The sequence below is a fragment of the Onychomys torridus genome, chromosome 13, assembly GCF_903995425.1.
Source record: "Onychomys torridus chromosome 13, mOncTor1.1, whole genome shotgun sequence".
Taxonomy (NCBI): Eukaryota; Metazoa; Chordata; class Mammalia; order Rodentia; family Cricetidae; genus Onychomys; species Onychomys torridus.
In genome coordinates this window covers 32,635,205-32,658,134 of record NC_050455.1, presented here as the reverse complement: position 1 = coordinate 32,658,134, position 22,930 = coordinate 32,635,205, and the positions used below count along the sequence as shown (strand labels likewise).

Genomic DNA, 22,930 nt, shown 5'->3' with positions numbered 1-22,930 from the left:
GATGAGGACAGAGAAAGCTCCTGGAATCATAGGGTTGATCAGGGCTGCTGCTGGTGTGTGTGTGTGTGTGTGTGTGTGTGTGCGCGCGCGCGCGCATGCACGCACATGCATGTTCACATATGCCAGTGCAGATATGACACTGAAAACATTTAATACTGAATGATCAAGTGTTGAGCAGTCTAAGGTTTGGAATTCCATATCATGGAGTCTCACATCACTCTACTCAGCAATTGACATTTTATATGTATGAGCAATTTAAAGCAATTACTATGTATTTCACAATTCCTACAAATGTATACAGCAAATCTTATCACTATACAAAAGGTTGCTTGAGGTGATGGGCATGACTTGATTAGATTGTAGCTATAAACTTCTCTCATTGTAAGCTGTAAATTAATGATCATATTATTCCTGTGACAACTGGTATCTTCAGAGATAAGCATGTCAGTTGCCCTCATAAACATCTTTAAATCTGTTCCCAGAATGCTGTGTGTGACCTGTATGGGATATATGTCTCAAATTCACTGTCTATGAGAAGCTCTAGCCCTCATGCTCAGAGAAAGATTCTTCCTGACATTTGTCTTTGTGCCTCCCCAAATTAGCTGAAAGATGGCTACAAGGAAAGCCAAGCCCACCTTAAGCACATCTCCTTGGGGATTGTTGTCATGGTCCAGAGCAAACCCTACCCACTGAGTGGATGAAGGCTCTCCATGCTTGCTTTGCCCAAGGCACCCTTTGCTGTGCTCACCTAACTCCAGGGTTTACTTTACCAGATAGAGAAACAGGAAGCAGAGAATCACCGTCTACAGCAGGAACTACAGGACGCCAGAGACCAGAATGAGCTGCTGGAGTTTCGCAACCTAGAACTAGAAGTAAGAAAATGCTGATGCTGATGATGCCAGGATCATGACATGTGCAGAGCGCATTAGGGTTCGCGACCTGAATTAGGCATTCAGGGTCATCTTCTCATTGGGACCTCAGAGTTAGCTCAGGAATTTCTAGCTGTGACAACTGAGACTAAATACCTTAGAAATGTTGCCCACATCATGTGACTAGTAGTGATAAATCAAGAGGAAGCTTGGGACTGTCCTGACGAGGACTGTGCTCTCCCAACAGCTGGGTGACTGGTTTTAGGAAATACCTAGATTAATCAGGCCAAACTTGGGGTGATTGTTTTGGAGGATTTGTTTTTTTAAATAAAACATATATCATGCCACACTTTCATTGTATTCTACAAAATCTGACTGAGGCTCTGGGGATGAGAAGTTCCTGTTTGAAATTTCTGTTATTTTCCTAGTAATATTTGTCTTGAGTTTATTTCAGATTAGGTCTGGAGTTAGTAATCAGTGTGCTCTAGTAGAGAAGGGCAAATCATCCTTGCAGCCTACATATCTCGCTCCTGAAGAATGGAGGACCCAATATACAGAGACTATTTGCCACAGTAACCCTTCAGAGCCAGCCCACCCCAGGATATCTGAAGGGAATAAATATTCATACTGTTTAAATTGTGTCTCCACTTTCCACATTTCCCTGAACAAGAATCTTCAAGGATGGATGACACTGTCCATAAATTTTCCCCCATATTTTCAGCTGACAGACTGCTTCATTCTTTACTACTCATTTAAGCATGTACATCTTGAGGGTTTTGTTTTTTCTTTTTCTCAAATGACACATTGATAAACTGCTGAAACAGTATAAAAAGAGACAACTGGGTTAGTGTTTAATCAGTTAACTGCTTCTTTTCTCCTCATATTTGTTTCAAGGAGAGAGAGAGGAGATCCCCTCCATTTAATCTACAGATTCACCCCTTCTCAGATGGTGTGAGTGCTCTGCAGATCTACTGCATGAAAGAAGGTGTCAAGGTAGGCAGACATTGGATTGTGTGTGTGTGTGTGTGTGTGTGTGTGTGTGTGTGTGTGCAAATGTTAGGAAAACTGGGGACTAGGAAAAGAATGGCTGCTCATGGCCACTCTGTATACCAGTCCCTAGATAGCAGGACAGAAATAGTCAAACATCTGTTGGGAAGTCAAAAAACATAAAATAATAAATATTGGACAGAGGTGTAAAAGGTAAAGGCAAAAAAGAGAGGAGGGCTATTTAAATCAGAGTAACATGAAGAATGCTGTAGGATCAAACATGTGTTAACATAAATGGAATTAATTGCCTCAGGGAAATATAAACCATGTGCTTCAAGAAACATAATTCAAGATGGCCATATAGAACGTGTCATCTGAGTCCCTTTATTACGGCTTCCTAGGTGCTATGGAATTCATTGTTGTGCGATTTTTGAGTGAGATGAGACTTCTAACGTCAAACAGTTCTTGTTGCTTTTGATGGGATTTAATTGAAGGAGGACTTTAGCCCTCTAGGAGAGGCTTAGGCTTTATAACATGGTGCTTACCAGATCAAATGTGACTCTTCCTTTAGCGCTTAGTGGAACACATTTTACATATTAAGGTTGAGATGACGTGGTTCTGTTCCCCACAAAATAGATTGCCCAGCAGTCCTCATGAAAGGCATGAGGACTTACCTCTTGAGGCCTCTGGGGTGCCTCCTGCTGTTTCTGATGGGCCCCATTACCTTCTCCATGGCTCCTCCTGTTTCCACTCTGAGCTAGCTGCTGCCCAGTGTACCTACTTCAGTGCCCTTCTCTCTGCCACGTCTGTGCCTGACTCGAATGCATCTCCTTGATTTTACAGGATGTCAACATCCCTGATCTCATAAAGCAGCTTGATATCCTGGGTGATAACGGGGTAAGTGGTGTACGGATGACGTGTGACAAAGGTGTGGACTGGCCTGAACAGAGTTGAGAAATACTTAGGCAGTGTGCCAAGTAGAAGACACCAGCAAGTGAGACAGCATATCTCCCTAAGCGTGTACCTCCCCACAGAGAATCGCACATGCCGAAGCAGCCACAAGCATGACCGGAAGGTAGCTGCAGAAAGGAGGCGTGGTAGAGAGCTTTTCATAGGAAGGGTTCAGGTTGGAATGCAGACCACATCTGCAGTGATTAAAGCTAATTACCGTCTGACTGCTGCTCACAGGCATCCAGCGTAAAATTAATCAGCCAGGCGGGCGGAAAGACTGCTCAACACTACAGTTGTTGGCAGCCCTATAAAATGAAGCAGGAGGCTATGATCTTTTTTTTTTGTTTTCATTTTAACAGATCCCTCTGAGCGAGGCCAAGGGTTATTATTTCAGGGGCAGCACCACTCATGGCAGCACAAGGGGAATGGCACACCTAGTATATAGAGCAATGTACAAGGAAAATGGCGCCATGTTCCCCTTGAAAAGGAGAACCAATGAAATCTTGTCAGAACTGCTGTGAGGAGAGAGCTCCTCCTTTATTCTGGGATTCTTAGCGTGACTGCTAATGAAGCGAGCCTACAGTCACACAAAGCAGTAGACTTCGCACGGCATTCTCTGGGGCAATTATCCGGAGTCAGAATGTGCAGCGGCTACTTGCACACGTGCTGTGTTCACGGCACACATGTTTTCCGTGGTGTAAACATCATGAGCGTTCTCACCTTATTGTCTTTCTTTTGCCTTTCACAGAACTTAAGGAATGAAGAACAGGTGGCCATAATTCAGGCCAGCACTGTGCTGTCCCTGGCAGAGAAGGTAATGAATGAAGCTGGCATTTCTAGTCATCCAGTGTCGAGCTTGGTGTCTGGGAGTAGAAGAGTGAAATACCAGCCCTGTGCACCCAACTTGGCATTATAGAATGTGTAGTAAACGTGATTCAACCTAGAAGAGCGAGGACAGAGAAGTCTGTTCTTTGGCATGGATATTTTGTACATTAAAGTCACTTGCAAAATATATCGTTTATCGAAATGGAGAACCTTCTCAGTTCAGAAGCCAGTAAGAAGGGTTTTGTTGAGAACTGGTAAAACCAGAGTTGTTCTAGTCTCAGGCTGTCCCTTCAGTGTGTGTGTACGAGCATACCTATTGTTCCCCATAGATTCTGTGACTTGGCCCTGACTGACCGCAGCCTCAGCCTGAAAGCCCAACGTATTATGCTGACCTCTGGTGTCTAAACCTGGTAAATGACATGACAGAAGAGAACCAACACAGGGAAGCCAGCCAGATTCCTGGTTGCATCCAAGTCTATGAATCTATAGCCATGTGTGGTGGTACACACTTTTAATCATGGCACTTTGGAAACAGAGAGGCGAGTTCAAGGCCATCCTGGTTTATACAGTGAAAATTTGTCTCAAAAAAGTGTTAATTAAAAAAAAAAAAGAATCTGCACATAGCAGAGAGTTATGTGCACATGCTTAAGTAACAAGCAAGTTTTATTAAGGTGCTGTCTTAATTCTGAATGGCATAGGAATGATATTAAAAATTATATGGAACCCTGAGCAATATTCAGCTCTTTTGAATTTGAAATGATCAAATTCTACAGGTCAAACAGTAATGTTCTAATTCCCCAAATAATAACATGAAGGGAAGGGAAAGAAAGAAGTGTTGTTACAGAATTAAAAATACAAAATATTGACAGGATCCATTTACTGATATCAATTTAAACAAACCAATTTTATGTACTTTTACTAAACGCATTTTTTTCTGATCACTTAGAAAATTTTAATATGGGCCAAGTATCTAAAGATAAAAGAAATGAATGTCAGTTCTGCAAAACGTGAAAATAGATGTTTTGTTTATTTTGAGGTTTAGAAAGGCCTTCCTTATCTGTCTGAAATACACATTGAGGTGCTTGCATTTGCTTGCTCTTCTGGCACCTGTTTCCCTCAGAATTTGGTTACAAGCCTGATCACTTGTTCTTCCCTCCCTGCAGCACGTTAACAACATCATATTTTCCCCACAGAAGGCACAGAATCCAGAATTTGCTGAAAAGGGTCCTTGGGATTCAAGCCTTGCCTGCTTATTTCTCCATCAACCCTCTCCTCCAACCTCTCTCTTCCTGTATTGTCCCTCCCTCCTTGTTTTCCTCCTCTCTCCTCCTTTTCTTTCCCACCCGCTTCCTTCCCTCCATCTTTCCCTGTCTTCCTCCTTCTTTCTCCGCATCCCTGCCCCTCTTCTCCTTCCCTCTCCCTTTCCTTCTGCACTCTGCTCCTTCCTCCTCTCATCATTTAGTCCCTTGCCCCGAAGTCTTTACCAAGATGCTCAGTCTTCCCTTTCCACCTTTGCCTGGCTGTCATAACCACTCCGCTCTGCTTCCTCATATGCAGGGAAGCCTTCCTAGTCCACCAGGCCCAGACAGCCTTTTGATGCTTCTACAGTGACTGTGTTTTGCTCCCTGGTTTTGACAATTGCATTTAAATTGTCAAACTTCTGTTTTCTGCCATACCTACTTATCTCAATTATTTACTGTTCTATTACTGTGATAAAACACTGTGACCAAGACAACTTCCAAAAAAGGAAGCATTTAATTGGGAGCTTGCTTGCAGTTTGAGAGGGTTAGTTCATAACCATCATGGTGGGGAGTGTAACAGCAAATGGGCAGGCATGGCTCTGGAGCAGTAGCTAAGAGCTTACATCCTGATATTCAGGTAACAGGAAGAAGGTGAAACTGGACCTGGCTTGGGCTTTTGAAACTTCCAAGCCTATCCCCAGGGATCCACCTTCTCCAGCAAGGCCACACCTTCTAGTCCTTCCCAAACATTTCCACTATCTGGGGACCAAGCACTCAAACCTAGGAGCCTGGAGAGGAGGGAGTCATTGTCATTCAAACCACCACACTTCCTCTTAGACTCCAAACCCCAAAGGAGTGAATTTGACCTTTGTCCCTACTCTCTTTATTTCCCCTATTTTCACCTGAGCAGCTAGAGAAGAAATAATCAGTAAGTGTTTACTGAAGAAGTAAATGAATGAATCCATTGACACCCCAAGAAATTGCACACTTTGTATCAACCATTCTAGATGTGTCTTTGATGACAACAGTCAGAATGTCTTACACAATTGAAGACATGAGAGGTAGCGATCCTTTAATGCGGTGTAAAATTGTCTTGATTTGGAACTGCAAAGAAAACATAGTCTGACTCTGTGAAAGGTGTAGACTAAGGAAGTAAAGAATAAGAACTAGGCCTTTGTGCCTAATTAGATCGACAAGTCTCACCCTGGTCCCTGTGTGAGTGTGCTGCAGTCTGTTAAAGCACAGGAGACATTTGTGGAGTGCTTCTTTTGAACTGATCCCTTCTAACCACTGAATATAGGTATCATTATCACATTTTCCAGAAGGAATCAGAAGCACAGAGAAGGTGGGTGCTATGTCCAAGGTTGCACAGACGGTGATTGAGTTAGTTAGGACCCAGAGTACATCTCCTTCATCTTTTCACCAAATGCTTGTGTAGCTCAAGAAATACCTAAGTAGGCATTGCATAACATCAAGGAGCTAGGTCATTGGATCTGTGGCGGTCTAGTACATGCCTTGCCTAGTGTCTTTCTTGCATGGCAGCATCTAGCTGAGCAAGTACTGGGTAATAGCTGTTAACACTGTGGTAGAAAGTAAGGAGCTGTATGAATAAGACACACATTTAACTAGGAGCTTACAATATGTGTGATTGATTTTTTTTTTTTTTTTTTTTTTTTTTTTTTGCAAAGGTGCAGAGTCATCTTCTCCATTAGGGACTCCTTTGGTTCGATTCCCAGGTTATTTTAAATGTCCTCTTTGATCTTAAGACTATAAATCTAGACAACAGTTACTAATTAGGAGTATGATCTTTAGCCAAAGTGTATACCCAGACAAAATTCCAACAGTGGCATCCTTTATGTCTTTATATAAAAAGGTAACTGTAGTGGTTTTAGAACTGTATCACACACTATATATATCATCATTGTGTCTCACATCTAGCTTACGGATACCATATAGTCCTTTTACAAATGGTAACTTGCTTCAGCCACACAAATACAAGCAAGACCCAGCATGCAGGTCTGGAGCTCATAATGGAATACTTGAGGTTTGCAGTACCTGTAAATGCACAATCTGAAACAGAATCTATTTCTTAATAAAAAGGGGGAAACAGGAAGAGGTTTTGCACATAATAATTTGTGCAAAACCATAGCTGTTGACTGAAATGTCCTTGAAGAAGATGCCATATATATGGATAGAGACATGAGAAATTCACAGTTCTGTTGCCATAGCATGGTCTCAGAGGCAAAGGGGAGCTGGTCATGATATCTCTCCAAAGGCTCTAGAATATAGAATTGCTTCATGTGCCATACCATGTGTCCACACTGAAGAGAAATAAAATCTGACAGTTGGACACTTTAGTTCATGCAATACACAGTGACGGTCATCTCACACAATTTTTTTTATTTCTTTCATTGATATTTACATCATTTAACATTTAAAATTTTGTGTTTTGGGGAATATCAGGTTACCTTTCAAAGCCACATAGCAAAAAAAAGCAAAGAAAGGCTCCCTCCAGTACTCTCACAGTTATGCCCAGTCACCTCCATAAGGTCTAAGGTAGCCTCACCTTAATGGACATCATTCTGACTATTGGTTCTATTAAGCTATGTATAGGGTATGTTCACATAATAGGACCCAAAGACAGTGGGGTTATTAATACCACATCAAAATGGTGCATTCCAAGTATTAAGGAATACTTTCTCATTGCATGGTTTGTTTAAAATGTCTTCACTTACACGTTATTCTTTACCACATTAGAGAAATCATTTTCATATATCCAAATCTTACTCTTACCATAACGCTCCCTCCACACCTCCAACCTTGAGCTATTGGGCAGGCTGTGCCTCGGAATTCCCTTCCCTCACTTGTCCTTTAGACTTCAGTTCCCAAAGAAATCCTCCCATGGGTGCAAAAGCTTTGCTACTCTTACTCAGCACTGAAGTCTTAGCAGCTGACACATAGCAGACATTAAAGGACATTGGTTGAATTAATGATGTGTGGAAGATGGTAGCATTTTGTTTAAACTCTGGGAGGAAAAAAATGCATTAAGAGTTCATATAAGGGTTCAATCAAAATCCAGAGACATAAGGGAAAAGACTCAGCACTCCAGTGAACATCCCACAGAATTCATGCTACGTCCAACAATCATGCCAAATATTTCTATCTTCTTAACCCTTTAGTGGATCCAACAAATTGAAGGAGCAGAGGCTGCCCTGCACCAGAAAATGATGGAACTGGAAAGTGACATGGTAAGCATAAAGAGGAAAATATTATACCATAATGGAAAGTGAACATCACTTCTACCCTTTATATCTGGCACTAGGTGGAAGTTTGTAACTGCCCTATTGATCTGTGTACAGATGGTGGGGCATATTTCTCAGAAGTAGCTGATGACTTCAAGCTGTAGTCTCCCCCAAAGCATGCCATACATTGGCAACATTTATAAAACTAGTGTTGAAAGAACTTAAATTAGGTATTTTCTCTCAGGCTGAATTTTTTTTCTGCTATGAATAATTACCAACTTAAAAAAAAAAAAAAACTCAGAACTGATGGGTATGTCCGGTTTTAAGAATCTACAAACTGTTTCACATCCATTGGGATAACTACTGTCAAAAAACAAAGAGGAAGTGACAATTGTTGGCAAAGAAGTGTAGCAGCTAGAACACAGGGCACTGCTGAGGTAAGAACTAGTACAAATATGGAAAACAGCATGGGGATTGCTTTTAAAATCCAATAAAATTATCATATGACCCTGCAATACAAAAAAAATGTAAATTGGGCTGTGGCAGGTTACTGTACACCTACTGTCATAATGACATTATTCACAATATTGAATGTAGCCAAAATACCTATTGCTAATTGAAGGGATGAACAAAGTACAGTATGTGCATGTGTTGGTCCAATCTAAGATACCTGCTAGACACAGCATCTCTTTTGCCTTCAGCTCCCTCCTTATCCTCTTCCCAAACATCTCACTCTAGCTGCAGCCAACATCTCCAAACATGCATCCCTAGTGTCTAGTGAAGGGTACAGCATAGATGAGCAGTGAGGACACAAGCTGTCACAAAACGATGAACACTGTCATTCCATGCATGTGAGCTAGTGTCATGAAACTCATAGGAAAAGCAGGCACAGTATGGCTGTCAAGAGTTGAGAGGAAAAAAAAAATAGGGTTGTTAAAGGGGAGTAGTTTCTCCTTTGCAAAATTAACAAGTAATGGACATTGATGTCATAACAGTATTGATGTATTTCACACTATAAATATGTACTTTAATGACTTAAGTATTAATTATATTTCATGTGTATTTTAACACAATTTAAAATAACGTATCTCCAAACATAGGAATTAATAGGTTCTTAACTTCCAGAATTATATATAATCTTATAACAAGATGTCATTTAAATGATCATTGTTAAATCAAATGTAGTAGGTTCCTATCAAGTCACAAAACTCTGATAACAATAATTTGTATTTTATAGAACAGTTTTGGGGATCATAATATCTTGTACATAGTTCAGGCTTTACCAAGAAATTAAGATCTATAGTGAAAGCATGTAAGAACTGTTTGTGTTCAAAGTGGCCATCGGAAGCCCTTTCAATACACAACTACTTATGCAGCAGTCAGCCTTTACAGAGTACTTTGGGCACTGGTACCTCGCAATGGTCAGGAAAACCCAAGCAGCTTTACTGCATACTCTCAGAAGTGAGCACAGCTGGGATTTCAACCTTCCAGTCAGCTGGAAGAGTTCTTTACTCTTCACTTAAGCACCCAAAGAAATGATTGACTTGCACGTGGCAATGTGTTGCACCCAAAAACAGAGCTTTAACTAACAATGACAAGATGGGCATGTAGTGAGAGATGTACAAGAACTGAGGACATGTGAATAAACTTCAGATTTATGTCCCCCGGCTCACACAAGCTTCGCAACAGGGGCTAATAAATACTCATAAATAGGGTGTGTAATCACCCTAGCTCTCTAAAATGCTCTTCATCTTTGTGTTTATTAATTTGAATAAGTAAGTTTGTTTATTGTATAACATCCCTGTGTTAAATTTCATAACATTCTTAGAAAAACATACTAGAAAATACACAATACACAGCTGTCCTCTGTGCCCTTAGGAAACTGGTTCCAGGACTCCCTGGAAATACCAAAGTCCATAAATGTCCAAGTTCTTTCTGTACCACAGCTTTGCATATAACCTACATACACACCCTTATGTACCTTAAATCATCCCTAGATTGTGATTATGTATTATTACCATTTATAATGTAACTACTTTATAAGTATTTATTATACTCCATGTTTCTAAGGGATGATGAAAGCAAATGCCATAGTCAACAGATGTTTCTCTCAAATATTTTCATTCTGAAGATACCGGAGTCTCTATGTGCAAAACCAGAAGAAACAGAAAGCCAGATAGATTTATTACTTAACAACAACCATATCAAAATCTGTCCTTAATTACCCACTCTCAGGACTGGCTTAAAAGAGTGTTCTACTGACTCCTTGTTATGCCTTTTATGCTTCTTGCCATTGTTTTTCACATCCCCTGTGCAAGACTGTGAAAGCTAAACTCATTTTCTTCAAAGAGAACTACAGTTCTGCAAATACTAGTGATTTGTGTCCTAGAGAAAACATTCATCTGTATAGCTTCCATGTATCACTTTCTAATTAATGGAACTCACTCTCAATTTGTCTCTTTTTTTATAGGAACAATTCTGCAAAATCAAAGGCTACCTGGAGGAAGAACTGGACTACAGGAAACAAGCTCTTGACCAGGCATATATGGTAGGTACCATCAGTGGCCAACACTCTGTTCATCACTCTGTACTACTGAGCTAAGATGTCCTGTCTAATTTGTCATTCCATGAAGTTGAATATACACAGGATGCATGCAGTTATTAATTGTTGCTTCGGTTTTGAAACAAAAACCCCAAGATTGCTGCTGCTATAATATTTTTATATTTTATACATACTTCTAATTCATTCTTAAATCAAATGTATACTTGTAGGTAATATTTATAGGAAGGACATAATGAACATCAATGTAGATCCAAGAGGATTTTATTAAATCAAGTAACATCATTTGGGACTCTAACAGAGTAATAGAATAATATGGATTTAAAATGTTACGTGTATTTTAATTCATTTATTTTTTAAAAATAACCATATAAATCACAGATAATCTTGTTATTCCTAACTTATATATGAGGAAAACAAGGCTTATAGAGCAAAACCTTTGCTCATGTTTGTAGAAGGGCAAGCTGTAATGTAGCTCTTACTCTAGAAACTGCAGCCTAATTTAGACCCATAATGCAGCCACCACAAGCGAGGCTATGGTTGTGAGTAGACTGTGCCTTTGTCTCCCCATAGATAATGTGCTTATAGATGCTCATGACTGATTCCTTCCCTTCTACAAAATGCATACTGCAAAATGGCTGGCATTGGACTGCAGCTCCTCCTTTCTCCTTGTGCCCCGTCTTCACTGGTTCATGGTCATGAACCAGAAGACAAAGAACAAACTAGTGGAATATTGCAAAACTTGCTTATAGAGGTTTTTATAATGCTCTTGTAACTCTGGGGGAAAGTGAATCTCTGAACCCCTGTTAGTATCAAAGATAGTTTAGTCTGTCCTCTCCCAAATGCATGAAAGATTATGATATCATTTAATGGGGAAGCAAGAGAATGAGAATTGATCACTGCTTAGAAAATAAAACACTAATTTATTTTTCTCCGTGCCTTATGCGTTTACCCTTGTCTCTCCTGCCTTGAGAAAGCAAAGTTAAGCTAGACTCCTGAAAGAAACTGTTGAGACCTCATTCAGAAAGCCATATTTGATTTTCAAACAATGAAATATGTTTGGTCCAGGAGCAGGAACAGAAAAGCATCCCCTGTCAGGACTTGGAAACTCACTTCTGTCAGAAGTATGGGGAATAAGACTGTAGATTTAGGCAACCACATTTGACATGGGTCACACACACACACACACACACACACACACACACACACACACACCACCACCACCACCACCACCACCACACCGCCAGGGAAACTCCAATATCCTAGGCTATTTTTGAATCATATTTCCATTTTTTTCTCAAGGGCAAAGAATGGAAACCATAAGACATTTTCAAGTACAGAGAATTGTCGTGTGAATAAGAGATGGTGTTTTATGTTTGAAATATCTCTCCAACTTCAAGTACTTTTTCCTACTTAACACTTGTTGCTAATACTACAGCCATTGTGGCATGTGATTTCAATCAGCTACAGGGTTGTCAAGTAGGAAGGAGAATAAGCCCATTCTCAGCTCCACTTGAAAAGGGAAAGGGGTGTGATGGTGTAGTTATTATAACACAGGGACTCCTAAAAACAAGTGCCTAAATGAACAGGATCCCAAGAAAGAAAATGAATTTACTTACAAAGCATTGTGTGGGTGGCATTTGTGGCATCTCACAAAGGGAATGTCCAGAGGAGAGCCAGGCAGGAGAGACTCAGAAACTCTAAGATCCCCTGAGACCGAGGTACCAAGTTCCTGTCTCACCCATCCACGCACACTCTCCCCATATCACACCCCAGTGCTCAGTGCCGAAGTTAGACTTTTCTGATTCTATTTGCCAGAGAATCCAGGAACTAGAGGCTACCTTGTACAATGCTCTGCAGCAAGAGACTGTGATCAAGTTTGGTGAACTGTTAAGTGACAAGCAGCAGGAGGAGCTGAGGACGGCTGTAGAAAAATTACGGCGGCAAATGCTGAGGAAGAGCAGGGAGTATGACTGTCAGATCCTCCAGGAGAGGATGGAACTCTTACAGCAAGCCCACCAGGTGAGGACCAAGCCCCACATCCCTGTCGCTCAAACCTAAGCACGTGGGACTTAGTAAAAAGCACTTGATGTAAGCACGGAACAGCTCCAGAGATTGTCAGCGAGGGAAGTGAGTAAGTCTTCCCACTATCCCTCAATATAGGGTGACAGGTTGATAATAACAACTTGGTCTTGAGGAAAATGGCATTTCAGAGGTGCTGCATGTGCCTATCAATTTCTGGAATGACTTTGTCACAGGCTCCAAATCTATTGGAACCTGATTACTCACCTGTGTGAGGAAACAGGGTACTGGCTCAGCTTTACATGTTCCTGCCAATAACTGAGCCTGAGGCAGCCATCTGGAAAGAGTAAAGGGGAGCTGAGCCTGTCTCTTTACTCTCAGAACAAGCAACAATAATAGCAAAGCCTGGAGGCTGCTGTGTGCTGCCTGGCATTTGCTCAGTCAGGATCTGAAGGTTGTATTTGTGGCTGGAGAGGTGCTCGGTGGCTGCTTTTCCGAAAGACCCAGGTTCTATTTTCAACACTCACATAATGGCTCATAACTGTCTATAACTCCAGTTCCAAGGGATCTGATGACCCCTCTGACATCCTCAGACACCAGGGCTATGCACATGGTATATAGACATACATACAGGCAAATCACTCATACACATAAAAAGAAATTGTTAAGAATGTAAAGATTATATACTTGCATCATTTCACCTCATCTTCACAGAAGCTCTAAGAGGTAAGTGTTCTCATTATCTCAATTTTGGAAATAAAAGTATTCAAATGATTTATTCAAGATAGCAAGTGGCAGAGAAAATCACAGACCAAGTATGCCGTCCCCTGAGCCCCCAGTGCTAACCATTGCACACTGCTGTCATATCCATCTTAGGACATTTGTGACTTACATGATCCATGGCAAGCCAAAAAGTAGGTACCCCTGACCAACTTGCAGCAAAAATTCTTTGTAATTCTTCATTTGTGTTTTAACTCGGCCAGTGAGCAGCAGTAGAGGCCTGTCCAGGGAGCAAACTCAAAAGAACTGTAGAATTCATATTGCCAGGGTGTAGCGTTTGGTATTCAGAGCTGTGACAATCTAATAGAATCTGAGGAGGTACAAAGCATGTGTTGAAGTTAAGGGAGGAGAAGAGGAACTGTGCTTATTTTATGACACCAGGAAGAGCAAACCATGGAAGCCCAGCAGCACAGAGAGAAGCAGGGGCTCCGTGTTCTCCACACCAGCCAAGTGCTCAAGCCATTGGTCCCAAAGATGACAGGCACATGCGTATTTCTATCAGGCAGCCTTCGGGATTACCAAGATTTGACCAGTGGAAAGTTTTGGAAGCTCATGACAATAGAATATTTCGAGGCATTTTTGTTTGTTTGCTTTTCACTTCTACTGGGGGATAGAGGTTTCTTCTGCCCAAATTCTTTACATGGCAAAAACATCTAATCAGGTTTAACAGGTTTAACTTTTTCTTGTAACTGCTTATATGTTTGCTTTAACATGAATTGATAGTTATCTAAATTGGCTTATGATAAATATCCTGGCATCCCACTTTGAGTCTTTTTTAATCTGTTAGTTCTTTCTCTTGAAAGAACTCTACTTTTTATGTTACTTAGACTGAGTTGAGAGAGTTCCCTGGCATTTCCCTCTCCCTAACAAATGTGCACATTTAAATATACCTTTTATAATTATTTCTTACTCTCCTCTTCCTTTTTCATCAGTAAAGTACTTAATAGCAGAGTTGTTCCAAAAGGCATTGGCCAGGATGTGTCAAAGACAACTGTGATATAATTATGATGTGTAAATTCTAGAGGCCATTGCTAGCTATTTGCTAGATATTTATGCTTAGATGTCCCAAGATGAAAACAGTATGTATTCTTGTCCTTATCTTTCCTCTCTATCTGCTTGGATCAGTGGAATGACCTTATCTAAAATTACTCAGGCTTCAACACATACTCCTTCTCTGTCCTCTGCCTCAGTGAACTTAGGTAGGACCACATCCAACTGACATTGGTCCCCAAGTGCTTTGAAGCTCTCCTATTTTGCTCACAATGTTACAGGCATTTTCAGGATCTTTCATTATTCCAGGAGCTTCTAGGTGCCCTCTGACTACCCTGACTCTGTCATCTACACAGGCACTCAGACATTTCCATGTATTTCCTAGTGGTAGATTCCATGTGCTGGATATCTAGAGTATTCACCATGGACACCACCCTCCTGTGTATTTGAAGACAAAGGTGATTAGCATGAAGAAAATAATCATGGTGTATTTTGTTAAACGGCATTAACAAAGGCCCATGGTCCCTCAGGAGCTGTGGAAATCACATTGTAAGAACTTCCCACTTCTCCCTTTGGTTTGCTGCATAAGTCAGCCCTAGTTTTTAATCAACTCTCTTGTGGTAATTTCTTGCTCAAGGGCATCTGTGGTCTCCCTTTCGAAATGAGTCAAGTCCTGTGTAGGCTTCTTATGGTCCTTTATTAGCTGGTCATCTCTCCCTGACGTTCTTTCCAGTCCATCTCCTGAGCTCTTTCCAGTGCAAAGCCTAATGCCGCTTATTCATGGTTACCTATTCCAAAGCCTTTGCTTGCCTAATTTTCCACCAAAAATGGCATTCAAACATTCTCCCCCCTTTTTTTGAAGTCCCTATTAGAGGTTCACCTCTTCCAGAATCCTCTTCTAGATGAACAAAATGTACAAAACACTCCTTTAAAAATATGTTTAAAGCCTTGTCTTATAGTCAGTAAAAGCCATATTCAGAGCCAGTTGTGTACTAGATGCTATGAATATGGCAGTCACTTTAGACATCTGATCTGCCCTACAGACGAGAAAGGACAAAGCACGCCACAAATGAACCACAGCATGAACTATCTCTAAGGGAGCCACTAAGTGCTGGAAATAAGCTTGGACAACACATATGGGTGTACATGTGAGTCAGAAAGGATTAAGTATGTTAGGACAGGTAGTCAGAGGCCACCTCTGAAGATCCATGAAAACCAGGGAAACAGCCACACAAAGGTCTCAGAATAAAGGAGCAAGCACTAAGCCCCAGTGTACATTCAAGAGCCACAGAAGAAGTCAGTATGGCTGGTGTATACAGAGTTGGGCTAAGAGGTGAAGCTGGAGACCATGAAGAGTCAAGATCAGTGTGGGGCCTTACAAGAATCCAGCATTAGTTTTAATGAAACAGCTAACTTTTCCTTTCCCCACCTCTTAGACTCAGGAGTACTATGATCTTTCTAACCTTTTCACCCGTATGAAGCTGAGGATAGTACTAGGGGTCTTATGCACACTAGGCAGGAGCTATACCATACTCCAACCTGATTATTTCACGTTTCAAGTTCAGATTAGCTATATCGGTTCATGTAGGAAGGACAGATTTTAATATGATGAGGATGGACCAGATAAGAAGCAGGAACAACTCAAAATAAGCTGTCTCATCAGATCCAATAAGGGATGAAGATGAGTTCATGTACTTGATAGTGAAAGAGGGAGAGAGGGAGAGAGGGAAGGAAGGAGAAGGGGAGATGGAGAGAGAGAATATGAGAATCTATTTGGGATCTCACAATGTTTCCTCTTGGTCAGATGGTGAGTGTCTGGGAAAGAGAAACAAGCTTATAACATGCAATGAAGAAAAATGGATTCATCTACTGTGTGGATTGGTCTGTCTACAGAATAACACAGACCTAGGAATTGGAGATGGGTGACGTGTTTTACATCTTGGCCATTTTTCACCTTTACTACTTAATTCTGTTATTCTCAGTTTTACGTTCTATCTTGTCAAAGAACATCACAGCTCTCTGGGACGAGGAATTAGCTGATGCCTTAACTGTATTCTTCAGTACAGAAGATACAGTCATAGACATGTCAGAAAATGGTCAGCAAGCACAGAGTTCATGGCTGAACAAGCACTTCAGTAGTTGCATGGATGGATGGTTCTCTGAATCAATATTTATGTCTATATGCAGACACAAGCCAAGAAATTGTGTGCATAAACAAAAAGGGAATGCCTAGCACATTTGTTGTTTTGTTGTATAGCCTTAGAGCATATGCAGTACCCCTGAAGTACACACCAGCACACACATCACACATAGGTAGGTGCTACCATTTTCCAGGCTCACCTGCATCTCCATCATTCATCAACATGTCAAAATGGCAACTAGAGCACAAGCCTCGCCTCCATTCTTTGACAGCAGCATTTGTCAATCTTGGCCGTACTAAGATAGATCACCTAGATCACTATTAATTCTTTGAGGTGGGAGGATGTCTCCTGCATTGTGGGATGTCATGGCATCTCCTGGGTCTAAGCCAGAAGAGCTGTTAAATATCCTACAATGCAGTTGTGACAATAAGAAATATTAACACAATTAAGTACTGGTGATAGGTATACAAATTTGTTACTATACTAAAATATGAAATAATTATACATTATAAAATAAGCATACCAACCAACTTGACAAGTCCTCAGACATTGCCAAATGCCTCCCTCCAGGGGAGGGTAAAAATCACCTCTAGTTGACACTTACATTTCAGAGAGGAGACTTGATTTCCATGTTGAAATATTTTTTCTGTTAGTTTCCCTATTTTTTCTCCCCACATTGTAGTATAAAAACCTCTCTATATGTTACCACCCTCGTAGGCTTCTAGCTGAAGGGCCAGTTCACTGTCTTAGTTTCTGCAAACAGTGGTCATTAAACAACAAGCTTGCTGGGCATCACGATGCCCATGGGTACCAAAAGCCTTTGGGATATCAGGAGGAATTGTGAAGACTTATTTTGCCCCCAGCAGTTGTCTGTGAAATGCCATTATCCAACCTGTGACGTCTCCGTGTGTGGAATGTAGTGACATAGGCTTTTCTGCATTCCTGACTGCTGTGATATTTGGTTACAATTGCTTCATCCCCAGCTTATCAGCTTACTTCTGAGAAGTTTAAAGTGCACTCTCTACTGGCTTTTGAGAGTTGGTCAATCATGTTTTGTGAGGAAATTCCATCCCCGAAGATGTTTAGAGCAGGAAGATAAGAAAGGCCAGCAATGGTCTGCTATTGCACAGTCAGCTTCAGCCATCTTTTACTGTACAAATAAGCAACCAGAATATCACTCCAAAGAGTTGACAAGGGCGTTCACTTGACGCTCACTCACTCTAAGACATGCTGCTCTCTTACAAGGATATGACATTCCTACATTTCATATTAGCTCACATTCCCCCAAGGCAAAATGCAATGTGGCCAAATCCAGTGGCAGTGTGGTGGAATACACACCTCTCACCTGAGTTAGGCCTCTGCAGTTGGTAAGAACAGGATGGTCTCTTAGCAGCCTGTTACTATGACAAAATTCCTGAGAAAGCCAATTAAGTCAGAGGTAAGGTTCATTTATGCTCATGCTTTCGGAACTTCTTCTCCACGATCACAGTTGGCTCCTTGCTTTGTGGCAGTTCATCTTGGAAGAAGCATGAGTGAACAAAGTTGCTCACCCTGTGGCAGTTGGAAAGCAAAGAGGGGAACGAGACTGAGGTCCCAATATCCTCTTCAAGGGAATGCCCCGATGACCTAACTGCCTTCCCCCAAACCCTACCTCCCGTCAGCCACACAGGCTGACAACCATGTTAGTCGCATGTGTTGTTTGGGTTTTTAAGCTCCAAACTAAAGCAGGTAGAAAATACTCTGCTCAAAAATATTACCAGTGACCACGGGCAGTGGTGGTGCACACATTTTATCCCAGCACTCGGGAGGCTCAGACAGGTGGATCTCTGTGAGTTCCAGGCCAGCCTGGTCTACAGAGTGAGTTTCATGACAGCCAGGACTGTTTCACACAGAAATCCTGTCTATATATGTATGAAACTAAAATTAAAATCCTCTCTGTATATAGTTATAGATATATAGATATATATTTAACAATATTTTCCCACCAGGAGTCTGCATCAGCTTTGGGACATGCAGAGACTCTATAGAAAATTATATTTGTACTATTTCCATCTGCTGGCACTAATATCAATGTTTTCACAGAAAGCATTATAATTTCTTTGGTAAACAATTCCCTCAACAACTTAGCACCTAATAGTGTTCTCCCTGTTTTATTCAGAGAATCCGTGACCTAGAAGATAAGACAGACATCCAAAAGCGGCAGATAAAGGACTTAGAAGAAAAGGTATGCATTAACCTCCTTTGTTCAGTCTTCAAGTGCTGCTGACTTGGCCTCTGTGCTTTCTCCTTCTTGGTTATCTATAGGGTCTGGCACAGGCAGACATGGGGACAGGGGAAGTTTGTCCACCTTCAGTGGGACACCAGGATTTGAGGTGATGCTGTCCTATCAGCAGCCTTAGTGTTTTTGCCACGTGTAATTTTGATTCCCTTCTCTCTGCCCTCCTCATCTTCATTTCCAGTACTTTTCCCCCATTACTCTAATTTCCTTTTCCTTTCAAAGATATTTTGTACTTAGAAAAACAAAAACAGAAAAAAAAAATTTTTCCATTATTCATAAAAATCCCTTTCATCCCTGGGCTTCAGTTTCACTTCAACAATTAGTTCAGAAACCCAGGTTGACAGCAGGAAGTGCACCTCCCTGTCATTTCCCCAGTAGTCAGAAAGAGTGGCACACGCCTTTAATCACGGCACTGGGGAGGCAGAGGCAGGTGGATCTCTGAGTTTGAGGCCAGCCTGGTCTACAGAGCAGGTTCCAAGACAGCCAGGGCTGTTGCACAGAGAAACCTTTGTCCCAAAATGCACCACCCACACCACCACCCCCACACACCAAAAAAACAAAAACAAAAACAAAAACAAAAAACAGAGAAATTTCTTCCAAGATATCCTGTGTTGAGGGGGGACAAAGTAATGGTGTTTTAAAGAGGGCATGTGGAAATGATTGAGTGTTGATGGCGTAAAGGCCTGTCCTGCCTGACAGGCCAGGAACATTTTGCTGAGGAATGCAGAAAGAGAGCAGAGGGGTTCTCTCCCAGGCATCTGTCTCCCTGACAGAAAGTAGCTCTACAAACCCTTGGGTTGAAATAGGTTGTTTGGCTGTAACTTCCATAGAATTCAAGACTATGGTTAGAATTGAGTTCCTCCAAAAAGGCATGTGTGATGGTCCATATGTGTGAGTTCAGAAGTCAGTGCAGTCTGGAAGCCGTATCACTGGGCGCTCACATTCTTGGACTGGTGATTCTGATACCACGTTGGGTCAGTGACTACAAATATACCTTTTGTGCTTATAAAATAGGAATGACAGCCTACACTGACCTCCTCTCATGGGTACCATGAGGAATGAAATCACATATGAAAATTAGGAAATAGTAAAAAATAAAGGTCAAATTTAAAAGTATTCTGAAATTTTCCCATCCTTGAAGCACATGTCCTCTTTAAAATTTTAAATCTGAGCTTCCCTCATTTCAGACCATTTGGTTCTTCAGCATTGAGTGAGGCAAATGTAAATTATAGTGACCGAAGAACTACATTTGGTTTACTTGGAGTTGGTGGAAAGATGCAGAGAAGGCAGGGGCTGCTCCCAGCTTCCCTGGTTGTTGGGGGACACACATCGTGCCTTTAATTTCTGACGTTTTGGAGTGGCCAGGTCTGGTCTGACTTGGTGTTTATCCCTAAACTCCTCTTGTTCTGACTCAAACAGGAAGGTGCAGTTGAAGCAATTCTGTGCAGAAATTTCGGGGTGCTATTCAGCCCCCTTCAAGAGCGGCTTCAAAAAGTGAAGCCATTTGGGTGGCCACTCCAGCTCCTATCCACATGAATCCTGTGGAAGTTTGGAAAGAAGAGCAATTAAGACTATCAATAGGAGAACTTAATGATAATATCTCACAGTCATTTTGTCCCATAATATTTATAGACCTGAACTTCCTAGACATTTTTGATAATGAAGTAATACAACAATTTCTGCCAAATGTTGTCTTAAAACAGTGAACTGCGCTACTTAAACAACAAGGAGGTTGACTCTTGAGAGACTGTAAAATGGGAAATGAGGTTCACACTAGGTGCTCTGCTCACGTGACCTCACTCCCACTTGTCCTCCAGCCTACTAAAGAGTGTCCTTTGTGTCAGTACACTCTTCATTCTCCCCCTGGGGATACTTGAAAGCCAACTCAGGGTGCACACAGTGTCCCTGCTGGGCTGAGGTGGCTCATTTTCATGCCTATGTTTACAGTAGGTGTAAATCAGGGGATATCAACAAACCAAGCAAAACAGCCTCAACCACACACAGCAGTTCACATGGCCAATGCACTTCCGCTGTTGTTGTTTCCTTTACTTCTTATAATTATTCCATGGGGGAGACACAGCAGATGGTGTGGTCCCTCTTATGCATCAAAGAAAGTAAACATCTTGCCCAAGATTATATAACCAGTCTTTTGCAAATCAAGATGAGAGGTCAGGGTGACTGACTTCAGGTTCCACCACACTGCAGAAGCTGAGAATGTTGTAACAGACCAAGGTACTGGTCATCTCTTCATGCTCAACTCTTCTGTCCAACCTTCTACTTGAAGGAAATGTGGGAAGCCTTCCATTCTCCCTCATTCTCTAGTCCTTGATGGGTGTATCTTCAAGAAAGACTTTTTAAAAGCCAGGATTGATGGCACATGCCTTTAAAATCAGCACTCAGGAGGCAGAAGCAGGCAAATCTCTGTGAGTTCAAGGTCAGCCTGGTCTACAAAATGAGTTCCAGGACAGCCAGGGCTGTTAGAGAAACCTTATCTCAAAAACCAAAAAGAAAACAAGGAATATTTTTTTAAAAGGGTATTTCTTTTAATAAAATAAGTCAAAATTTATAAATTTAAAATATAAACATGCATTTTAAAATATTTAATATTATAAACAAATAGAAAATAAATATAAAAATAAAAGAAGTTATCAATATGTGGCTTTCGGCATGTTATGTTTATAACTTTGTTGCTATAATGTTGCAAGAACCTTATAAGTGGTGGCAATGAGAGAATTATACAAATAGTATTTGCAATGTGTGAATGCCATCTAAGACACTATTCCAACATGCTGAATTCATAGGATGCTCCTAGAGTATTTAATGTAATTTAAACTACCAAGGAAATCCACATTTTAAAAACATACCTGGCCTGTGACATTTTATAATTAATATATAGTTGGTTTTATTCCAGTACTTCATAAGCATGCATTAATTCTTCTAATTTTTTTTGTTTCTCTAATGAAGGATTTTGATAAAGAGATTGAATTAGACTATTAATGAGTCAAATATAAAGAGGTCTATCTCAAGGTGAGGACAGCTGGAATATACCTTATTTGTTAACTGAAATGTCCATTAGTATAAAATATCTTCCATACCAGTAGGAGGAACACACATTTGAATTTGCATAGGACATGCCCAATTTTTACTTTTACTTTTTATTTGTAACAGTGTCCCATTTCCTCACAAGTGTCCCACTGCAGGGGATCATCACACTACACCTTAATATTCTTCCTGCTGGCTCTTGTCCCTAAAACCTGTCACATTAGCTAAGCAGTGACAGCTTAATGAGCACAAATCTCTGATTACAGTTTTGAAATAATGCCCTTGCATCTCTGGAGAAGAGAGACAATGCCCACAATAAAGAGCAGCTCACAATATCTGTGCGCTCCAAGATTGTGTTTAGTGAGACGCTGCTTTATTACTCTGTGCTTAGTTTTTCCCATCTATGAAAGTTGGAGCCTAAAGCCTAGAGCAACTGTATGGGAGAATGCCTTGTCATTAATTCTAAAATATGTGCATCCATGTTAGAGGCAATAGGTAAACAAAGGCATATTTTTATTTTTAATGAGGTAATGTGGAAAGCTTTTGTGCTACCTGAATGCTAATGGAAGTTCAGATTTACATAATCTCCTTCTTTTTCTTCTGCAGTTTCTGTTTCTATTCTTGTTCTTCTCTCTTGCCTTCATTCTATGGCCTTGATGTCAAGGTGCCTCTTAAAGGTAAGATTCCATTTAACTCAACAGTGCAGCTCTAAGAGATAGCTGATAAGAAGCATGCTACACGTTGATATTGTTTCATAGGTTTTTCCCAAACCAAATGGTTTAGTTAGCCATAAAAATAAGACATGGGTCCAATCCCAGTGGACTATTTTTAAAACTTAAAGTTGTATGGTATATAAGTGATGTTTTCAGTTTAATTATATTGCCTTAAGAAGTTGCAAAATCTGTGAATCTTAGTGTTCTCATTGTGGCTGTCCATCACCCAGTAGGCATTGTGTCTGTGTATCCACCAAGTGGAAAAAAAAAGCGTCATTTTTGCTTTTAG

The 22,930-nt window shown here is 40.9% G+C and overlaps 1 protein-coding gene across 3 annotated transcripts in view; it reads left to right on the top strand.

The window, feature by feature from the left end:
- The window catches only part of Jakmip2 (janus kinase and microtubule interacting protein 2), a 144,151-nt gene extending 121,546 nt beyond the window's left edge, over window positions 1–22,605 (top strand). For all 3 annotated transcript variants that reach the window (XM_036204477.1, XM_036204479.1, XM_036204478.1), the window contains 9 exons: window positions 774–872; window positions 1,764–1,862; window positions 2,700–2,753; window positions 3,556–3,621; window positions 8,053–8,121; window positions 10,586–10,663; window positions 12,494–12,697; window positions 18,767–18,832; window positions 22,535–22,605. In XM_036204477.1, coding sequence (XP_036060370.1) covers window positions 774–872; window positions 1,764–1,862; window positions 2,700–2,753; window positions 3,556–3,621; window positions 8,053–8,121; window positions 10,586–10,663; window positions 12,494–12,697; window positions 18,767–18,832; window positions 22,535–22,585 — 786 coding nt within the window. In that variant the 3' untranslated portion in view covers window positions 22,586–22,605. The remainder of the gene's footprint in view (window positions 1–773; window positions 873–1,763; window positions 1,863–2,699; window positions 2,754–3,555; window positions 3,622–8,052; window positions 8,122–10,585; window positions 10,664–12,493; window positions 12,698–18,766; window positions 18,833–22,534) is intronic.
- The last annotated feature ends 325 nt before the right edge of the window (window positions 22,606–22,930 follow it).